This window comes from Anabas testudineus, chromosome 18 (genome assembly GCF_900324465.2).
Source record: "Anabas testudineus chromosome 18, fAnaTes1.2, whole genome shotgun sequence".
Lineage (NCBI taxonomy): Eukaryota > Metazoa > Chordata > Actinopteri > Anabantiformes > Anabantidae > Anabas > Anabas testudineus.
The window spans coordinates 17,117,022-17,127,202 of NC_046627.1; the positions used below are offsets into that span (position 1 = coordinate 17,117,022).

Below are 10,181 nucleotides of genomic sequence, written 5' to 3' on the forward strand. Positions count from 1 at the left end.
TTTGTTTGCTTTCAGTGTGTTGTTGCTGCCTCTGTTGTAGTGTGTGGTTCATCATTTTTACTTGTTGTTGTTCCTCATTGTAGTGTTGTTTCTGTGTGTGTTGTTGCTGCCTCTGTTGTAGTTGTTGTTTCTCAGTTGTAGTTGTTGCTGCTTCAGTGTTGTTGTTTGCAGCCTCGTTGTGTTGTGGGTCCATCAGTTTTGTAGTTGTTGTTGCTTCCAGGTTGTGTTGCTGCCTTGTTGTCAGTTGTTGCTTTAGTCTGTTGTGTAGTTGTGGGTCATCAGGTTGTAGTTGTTGGCTTCGCTGTGTTGTTGCCGCCTCTGTGTTTGTGGGTCCATCAGTTGTAGTTGTTGTTCCCTCAGTTGTAGTTGTTGTTGCTTCAGCTGTTGTTGTTGCTGCCTCTGTTGTAGTTGTTGTTTCCTCTCAGTTGTAGTTGTTGTCGCTTCAGTTGTTGTTGTTGCTTCAGCTGTTGTTGTAGTTGTGGGTCCATCAGTTGTTGTTGTTGGTTCTTCAGTTGTTGTTGTTGCTGCCTGTGTTGTAGTTGTTGGTGCCTCTGTTGTAGTTGTTGTTTCCTCAGTTGTAGTTGTTGTTGCTTCATCTGTTGTTGTTGCTGCCTCTGTTGTAGTTGTTGTTTCCTCAGTTGTAGTTGATGTCGCTTCAGTTGTTGTTGTTGCTTCAGCTGTTGTTGTAGTTGTGGGTCCATCAGTTGTTGTTGATGGTTCTTCAGTTGTTGTTGTTGCTTCCTCTGTTGTAGTTGTTGTTTCCTCAGTTGTAGTTGTTGTTGCTTCAGCTGTTGTTGTTGCAGCCTCTGTTGTAGTTGTGGGTCCATCAGTTGTAGTTGTTGTTCCCTCAGTTGTAGTTGTTGTCTCAGCTGTTGTTGTTGCTGGCTCTGTTGTTGTTGTTGTTCCTCAGTTGTAGTTGTTGTATTAGTGTTGTTGTGCATTCGCTGTTGTATTGTGGTCCATCAGTTGTTGTTGTTGGTTCTTCAGTTGTTGTTGTTGCTGCCTGTGTTGTAGTTGTTGGTGCCTCTGTTGTAGTTGTTGTTTCCTCAGTTGTAGTTGTTGTTGCTTCATCTGTTGTTGTTGCTGCCTCTGTTGTAGTTGTTGTTTCCTCAGTTGTAGTTGTTGTCGCTTCAGTTGTTGTTGTTGCTTCAGCTGTTGTTGTAGTTGTGGTACAGGACCCACAACTACAACAGAGGCTGCAACAACAACTACAACTGATGGACCCACAACTACAACAGAGGCTGCAACAACAAACAACTACAACTGATGGACCCACAACTACAACAGAGGCAGCAACAACAACAACTACAACTACAACTGAGGGAACAACAACTACAACAGAGGCAGCAACAACAACAACTGAAGCAACAACAACTACAACTGATGGACCCACAACTACAACAGAGGCAGCAACAACAACAGCTGAAGCAACAACAACTACAACTGAGGGAAACAACAACTACAACAGAGGCAGCAACAACAACAACTACAACTGATGGACCCACAACTACAACAGAGGCAGCAACAACAACAGCTGAAGCAACAACAACTACAACTGAGGAAACAACAACTACAACAGAGGCAGCAACAACAACAGCAGAAACAACTACAACTGAGGGAACAACAACAAGTACAACTGATGAACCCACAACTACAACAGAGGCAGCAACAACAACAACTGAAGCAACAACAACTACAACTGATGGACCCACAACTACAACAGAGGCTGCAACAACAACTACAACTGATGGACCCACAACTACAACAGAGGCTGCAACAACAACAACTGAAGCAACAACAACCACAACTGATGGACCCACAACTACAACAGAGGCTGCAACAACAACAACTACAACTGAGGAACCCACAACAACAACAGAGTCAGCAACAACAACAGCTGAAGAAGCAACAACTACAACTGAGGAACCCACAACAACAACAGAGTCAGCAACAACAACAGCTGAAGCAACAACAACTACAACTGAGGAAACAACAACAACAACAGAGGCAGCAACAACAACAGCTGAAGCAACAACAACTACAACTGAGGGAGCAACAACAACAACTACAACTGATGGACCCACAACTACAACAGAGGCAGCAACAACAACAGCTGAAGCAACAACAACTACAACTGATGGACCCACAACTACAACAGAGGCTGCAACAACAACAGCTGAAGCAACAACAACTACAACTGAGGAAACAACAACTACAACAGAGGCAGCAACAACAACAACTGAAGCAACAACAACAACAACAGCAGAAGCAACAACAACTACAACAGAGGCAGCAACAACAACAACAACTGAAGTAACAACAACAAATGAAGCAACAACAAGTACAACAGAGGCAGCAACAACAACAACACCTGAAACAACTACAACAACAAGTGAAACATCAACAATTACAATGGAGTTACCAACAACTACAACTGAGGGAACAACAACAACAACAACCGAGGTACCAACAACAACAACTCAGCCATCAACAACAACACCTGAAACAACTACAACAACAAGTGAAACATCAACAATTACAACAGAGTTACCAACAACTACAACTGAGGGAACAACCACAACTCAGCCATCAACAACAACACCTGAAACAACCACAACAACAAGTGAAACATCAACAATTACAACAGAGTTACCAACAACTACAACTGAGGGAACAACATCAACGGAGGTACCAACAACAACAAATCAGCCATCAACAACAACACCTGGAACACCCACAACAACAAGTGAAACATCAACAAGTACAACAGAATTAACAACAACAACAGCTGAGGAAACATCCACAAATCAGCCATCAACAACAACACCTGAATCAGCCACAACAACAAGTGAAACATCAACAATTACAACAGAGTTACCAACAACTACAACTGAGGGAACAACAACAACTCAGCCATCAACAACAGCATCTCCAACAACAACAACAAATCAGCCATCAACAACAACACCTGAAACAACCACAACAACAAGTGAAACATCAACAATTACAACAGAGTTAACAACAACTACAACTGAGGGAACAACAACAACAACTCAGCCATCAACAACAACACCTGAAACACCCACAAGTGAAACATCAACAATTACAACAGAGTTACCAACAACTACAACTGAGGGAACAACAACAACAACAACCGAGGAACCAACAACAACAACAACACCTGAAACAACTACAACAACAAGTGAAACATCAACAATTACAACGGAGTTACCAACAACTACAACTGAGGGAACAACAACAACAACAACCGAGGTACCAACAACAACAACTCAGCCATCAACAACAACACCTGAAACAACTACAACAACAAGTGAAACATCAACAATTACAACGGAGTTACCAACAACTACAACTGAGGGAACAACAACAACCGAGGTACCAACAACAACAACTCAGCCATCAACAACAACACCTGAAACAACTACAACAACAAGTGAAACATCAACAATTACAAACGAGTTAACAACAACTACAACTGAGGGAACAACCACAACTCAGCCATCAACAACAACAACTACTCAACTATCAACAACAACACCTGAATCAACCACAACAACAAGTGAAACATCAGCAATTACAACAGAGTTACCAACAACTACAACTGAGGGAACAACCACAACAACAACCGAGGTACCAACAACAACAACTCAGCCATCAACAACAACACCTGAAACAACTACAACAACAAGTGAAACATCAACAATTACAACAGAGTTACCAACAACTACAACTGAGGGAACAACAACAACAACAGAGGTACCAACAACAACAACTCAGCCATCAACAACAACACCTGGAACACCCACAACAACAAGTGAAACATCAACAAGTACAACAGAGTTACCAACAACTACAACTGAGGGAACAACATCAACGGAGGTACCAACAACAACAACTCAGCCATCAACAACAACACCTGAAACAACAACAAGTGAAACATCAACAAGTACAACAGAGTTACCAACAACTACAACTGAGGGAACAACATCAACGGAGGTACCAACAACAACAAATCAGCCATCAACAACAACACCTGAAACAACCACAACAACAAGTGAAACATCAACAATTACAACAGAGTTACCAACAACCGCAACTGAGGGAACAACAACAACAACTCAGCCATCAACAACAACACCTGAAATAACAACAACAACTCAGCCATCAGCAACAACACCTGAAACACCCACAACAAGTGAAACATCAACAATTACAACAGATTTACCAACAACTACAACTGAGGGAACAACCACAACCGAGGTACCAACAACAACAACTCAGCCATCAACAACAACACCTGAAACAACTACAACAACAAGTGAAACATCAACAATTACAACGGAGTTACCAACAACTACAACTGAGGGAACAACAACAACCGAGGTACCAACAACAACAACTCAGCCATCAACAACAACACCTGAAACAACTACAACAACAAGTGAAACATCAACAATTACAACAGAGTTAACAACAACTACAACTGAGGGAACAACCACAACTCAGCCATCAACAACAACACTTGAATCAACCACAACAACAAGTGAAACATCAACAATTACAACAGAGTTACCAACAACTACAACTGAGGGAACAACAACAACAACAGAGGTACCAACAACAACAACTCAGCCATCAACAACAACACCTGAAACACCCACAAATCAGCCATCAACAACAACACCTGAAACACCCACAAGTCAGCCATCAACAACAACACCTGAATCAGCCACAACAACAAGTGAAACATCAACAATTACAACAGAGTTACCAACAACTACAACTGAGGGAACAACCACAACTCAGCCATCAACAACAGCACCTCCAACAACAACAACAAATCAGCCATCAACAACAACACCTGAAACAACCACAACAACAAGTGAAACATCAACAATTACAACAGAGTTACCAACAACTACAACTGAGGGAACAACATCAACGGAGGTACCAACAACAACAACTCAGCCATCAACAACAACACCTGAATCAACCACAACAACAAGTGAAACATCAACAATTACAACAGAGTTAACAACAACTACAACTGAGGGAACAACCACAACTCAGCCATCAACAACAATAACAAATCAGCCATCAACAACAACACCCGAATCAACCACAACAACAAGTGAAACATCAACAATTACAACTGAGTTACCAACAACTACAACTCAGCCATCAACAACAACACCTGAAATACCCACAATAGCAATAGAGTTACCAACAATTACAACTGAGAGAACAACAACATCTCAGCCATCAGCAACAACACCTGAAACAACCACAACAACAAGTGAAACATCAACAATTACAACGGAGTTACCAACAACTACAATTGAGGGAACAACATCAACGGAGGTACCAACAACAACAACTCAGCCATCAACAACAACACCTGAAACAACCACAACAAGTAAAACATCAACAATTACAACAGAGTTACCAACAACTACAACTGAGGGAACAACAACAACAGACGTAGCAACAACAACAACTCAGCCATCATCAACAACACCTATAACAACAACAACTCAGCCATCAACAACAACACCTGCAACAACCACAACAAGTAAAACATCAACAATTACAACAGAGTTACCAACAACTACAACTGAGGGAACGACAACAACAGAGGTAGCAACAACAACAACTCAGCCATCATCAACAACACCTATAACAACAACAACTCAGCCATCAACAACAACACCTGCATCAACAACAACAACTCAGTCATCAACAACAACACCTGAAACAACCACAACAACAAGTAAAACATCAACCACTGGAGCAAATTCAACTAATGCACCAACAACCGCAACAACAACAGCATCATCTACAAAAGAGACCCCCACATTACAAACTACAACTAAAGCCCCCACAACTCTGATAGAGACATCCACAACAATAACAACGACAACAACATCTGCTCTGACAACAGCTACTACAAGAAATACAACGTCTCCATCAACAACTACATCAACAACTGCATCAACAACAGTTGCTGTACCTGTTTATAATGTGGAAGCAACACTGATAAATGAACCATTTACAGAAGATCTTAGGAACCGCAGCAGCACGAAATTCAAGGATCTTGAAACAAGAGTTGTTGAGGCGGTGAGTACATTTTCCCATTAAATAATTTTTGTTGTCAGAACTTTTTCACTTCGTCACACTAATCTCAGCAAAATGTTTCATTCTGTTTAGTAAAATTTTAACTTGGTATCTTTTACTTTCTTTTTGCAGTGTGAAATAATATACAGAGGAAAATTTCCTAAACAGTTTGACCACTGCTATGTTATAGACTTCAGGTAAAAACACTTTACTAACAATAGTTTATACTTGAATTTGAATTAAATGTTTTCATATTCTGGATTTTATGTTTAAATGTTGATATTGTGGTAATTTTACTTTTTTTATGTGTGTCCTTGTGTTTCTTTTTGATACAGCGCTACGCAGAGTGTAAAGCGAGCGAACGAAACTCAAGCAGAGTTGGGAGTTGTGTTCAAGGCATCTACTCCCTTTTCCGAACTCCCACAGAACGCTGTCGTTGCTCAAGCTTTAATAGAAGCTGCAAACAGTTCCAACAGTAACTTTAACGTGACCCTAAACCCCAACACAATCACAGTAATAGGTAAGTACACATAAAAAAAAACCTTTTGTCAATAAGTTGAGATAGTTCAGTTGATCCATTCATCACCACCTGAACACAAGTTAGTTTACACACATAACAGGTATTGAGGCAGATGCATCTGTAGATTATTGGCACTTTATATCTAAATAAAATAAAAAATACTAAAAATTATTTTATATTTATAAATGTTTTACAGCAAGTCCAGTGCCAACTATTGCACCTCCAACTACTACACCAGTAACCGATGCACCTACATCTAATGAATCTACAACTGCTTCACCAACGTCTACTGTAACTGTTACACCTTCATCTGCTACACCTACAACTGCTGCACCTGCACCTAATGTACCTACAACTGCTGCACCTGCACCTAATGTACCTACAACTGCTGCACCTACATCAACTACATCCAAAACCACTGCACCTTCATCTACTACAACTGTTACATCGACATCTGCTACATCCACATCTACATCCACAACCACAGCACTTGCAACACGGCTGGTGACTTTCAGATCTCGTCTAGACACATTCACAGCTGACTTGTTGGATCCAACATCTGAACGTTATAAAAGTCGATCTGCAATGATCATTACACAGGTAAACATCGTGCTCAGCACACAACATAAGATATTAACACTGTAACAACAAATCATCTTTAACTTTTAAGTTAGTGTCAGTACAATATTTCTTTTTTTTTCTATTCCTACAGCTTCAGCCTATGTATCAAGCAGCCTTCCCTTCTTCCTTCAAGGAGATTAAAGTTGTGGGATACACGTAAGTTATTATGTCATTTTATTTTATAACTTGTTCAAATATTTCATGTCTGAATAGTCAGAAACATTTAAAAAGACTTGTTAAAAATTGTGTAGATGACCTGAGGGAATGAACATCTCACCACTTAAGTAATGCTGAGTTAATGATTCTAACAAGTCTTGGAACGCAACAGAACCACAGTACTACTGAGACTGTGAAGAAGACATAAACATCAGTCATAATTCAGAAGGCATGAAGATTTAAATACTTTAGCTGTAGAATTAGTTGATGTATTGTTTAACCCATACACGAGATACTGTTTATTCTTGTTAAGTCCTGATAGTTCGTGTAGGATTGCAGACATGAATTCGTGATTCTTCATTTACCCTATTATGAAGTGTTACTGTTTAGTGTAGTGGCCGAGTTATGATAATAATGTTTCTGCTACTTTTTCTGCAGCAATGGATCAATCATCACCTCCTTGACATTATCCTTCATCAGCTCGTCTGTCCCTAATAACACTCAGATCGCGAATGTTTTGTACAATGCATCTTCATATGTCACTGGCTTTGACATTGAAGGCAGCTCCGTTACTGTGAATGGAATACGTAAGTTCGACTAATACTTGTACAAAAGTTCTCAAACAGCACAATTATTCATTGATTATATATTCTTAAGTATTGTCTTTGTGTTCTCTCCATTTACAGCTTCAAGTGGAGTAATGCACAAGATCAGTATCATCACAGCATACTGCCTGGTGCTCTTGTCATGGCTACTGTCAAGCCAGTAATAGCATCTGTGCTGTTTTCTATTTTGATCCGTATGACTGCCATTGCTGGCATGAAGATGGACCTTTAGCTTTCTGTTCTGATAGAACACATTAGTAATGTTGGATTAAATATGCCTGTTGAGCACATTTCTGTAAGGAAATTTCCAAAATTCTGGATTGCAAAGAAATACGCAGCAAACTTTAAGCACTTAGTCAATAGACTATTAAATAAGACAATATAATTACACCATTGATTGATATACGTATGCTAGACTGAACTTTCAGTACTTTTCTCTGCTGTTATAGGTCTTTAAAAGATTAGATCAATATTTATTTTAAACAATTTAAAAAAATTAAATTTTAGATTTTGATCACAATTGCTGAAAACATAATTAGTAAAGAGCACAAACACATTAAATGAAGGGACACGTGCAATGGGCTGCATACCCCAACCTTGACCCTGTGCATATAATTTTGTCAATGGTCATGGTTCACATGTGATATTTATTTGATTTAAATGTAATGTAATACACTGTCAATCAATGTCACTTATTTATTCTAAATGTATTTATTCACTCTGTATTAATGATTTAATCATGCAGAATATTTTTTGTGATTTGTTTTCTTTATGTAAATTTTACATTAATCACAGTAAAGAATATTTAAAGAATTCAAGTGTCTTATGATGTTTTGCACTTAAAGACAGAGTTTATAAGTGCATGCTTAAGGCCACAGGTCTTTATGAAACCATAACTGAAGTTTCAAATTACTCATGTTCATTTCCTGCAACTGAATACACATACAATAACGTCTTTCAATCAGCTAGTGTTACTTGTCCAGTTTGTTCAGACACCATTTAATCTGACAGTCTGAACCATACTTTGTAGTAGTAGAAGTAAACATGATACTTTGTTATCTTGGCTACAGGTCTAAAGAGTTTTTTTTTTTTTTCAAAGCAAATAATTATGCTTAAATTCAAAAAGAAGAAATTAAATGTACAGATGACTTTCACAAAAGGTATATCTACATATAATCTTTCAGTAGCTAAATCTAGCCACAGGGGTTGCAAGCCAGTTACTTCTGTGCCGGTCCCAAGCCCGGATAAATAGAGAGGGTTGCGTCAGGAAGGGCATCCGGCGTAAAAATTGCCAAAATAACCATGCGAATCATCAATAACACTTTCATACCGGATCGGTCGAGGCCCGGGTTAACAACGACCGCCACCGGTGCTGTTAACCTACAGGGTGCCGGTGGAAATTTGACTACTGTTGGTCGAAGAAAGAGGGGAGGCAGAAGGGTTCATGGGCAGAGAGAGAAGGGAAAAGGCAGGAGCATAGGTTTGAGAATAGGGACTCTTAACGTTGGCACGATGACAGGGAAAGGCAGAGAGCTGGCAGACATGATGGAGAGAAGGAAGGTAGATGTACTGTGTGTGCAGGAGACAAGGTGGAAGGGCAGCAAGGCACGTAGTATCGGAGGAGGATACAAACTGTTCTACCATGGTGTTGATAGGAAGAGAAACGGGGTAGGAGTGATCCTGAAGGCGGAGTTTGTGAACAATGTTCTAGAGGTGAAAAGAGTCTCAGACAGGGTGATGAGCATAAAGCTAGAAATTGAAGGGGTGATGATGAATGTAGTCAGTGGGTATGCGCCACAGGTTGGCTGTGAGTTAGAAGAGAAGGAGAGATTCTGGAGTGAGTTTGATGAGGTCATAGAGAGTATCCCCAGAGGAGAGAGAGTTGTTGTTGGAGCAGACTTCAATGGGCATGTTGGTGAGGGCAACAGAGGTGATGAGGAGGTGATGGGCAGGTTTGGTGTGAAGGAAAGGAATCTGGAAGGACAGATGGTGGTGGACTTTGCTAAGAGGATGGAAATGGCTGTAGTCAACACCTACTTCCAGAAGCGAGAGGAACATAGAGTGACATACAGGAGTGGAGGTAGGAGTACACAGGTGGACTACATCCTATGTAGACGAGGTCATTTGAGAGAGATTAGTGACTG

At 40.1% G+C, this 10,181-nt stretch overlaps 1 protein-coding gene and 1 long non-coding RNA gene across 2 annotated transcripts; both read left to right on the top strand.

Annotated features, from left to right (window-relative positions):
* Positions 1-1,304: 1,304 nt before the first annotated feature.
* On the top strand, positions 1,305-2,616 carry LOC117153119 (integumentary mucin C.1-like; the record flags this gene model as incomplete). Its single annotated transcript, XM_033326786.1, has 2 exons — positions 1,305-1,409; positions 1,561-2,616. Coding segments are annotated over 2 exons (1,161 nt in total), but the record flags the coding sequence as incomplete, so codon positions are not given.
* A 4,836-nt stretch (positions 2,617-7,452) lies between these two features.
* Positions 7,453-8,850, top strand: LOC113157351. Its single transcript, XR_003298447.1, has 2 exons — positions 7,453-8,019; positions 8,119-8,850. It is a non-coding gene; the product is annotated as an uncharacterized LOC113157351 (long non-coding RNA).
* Positions 8,851-10,181: the final 1,331 nt, after the last annotated feature.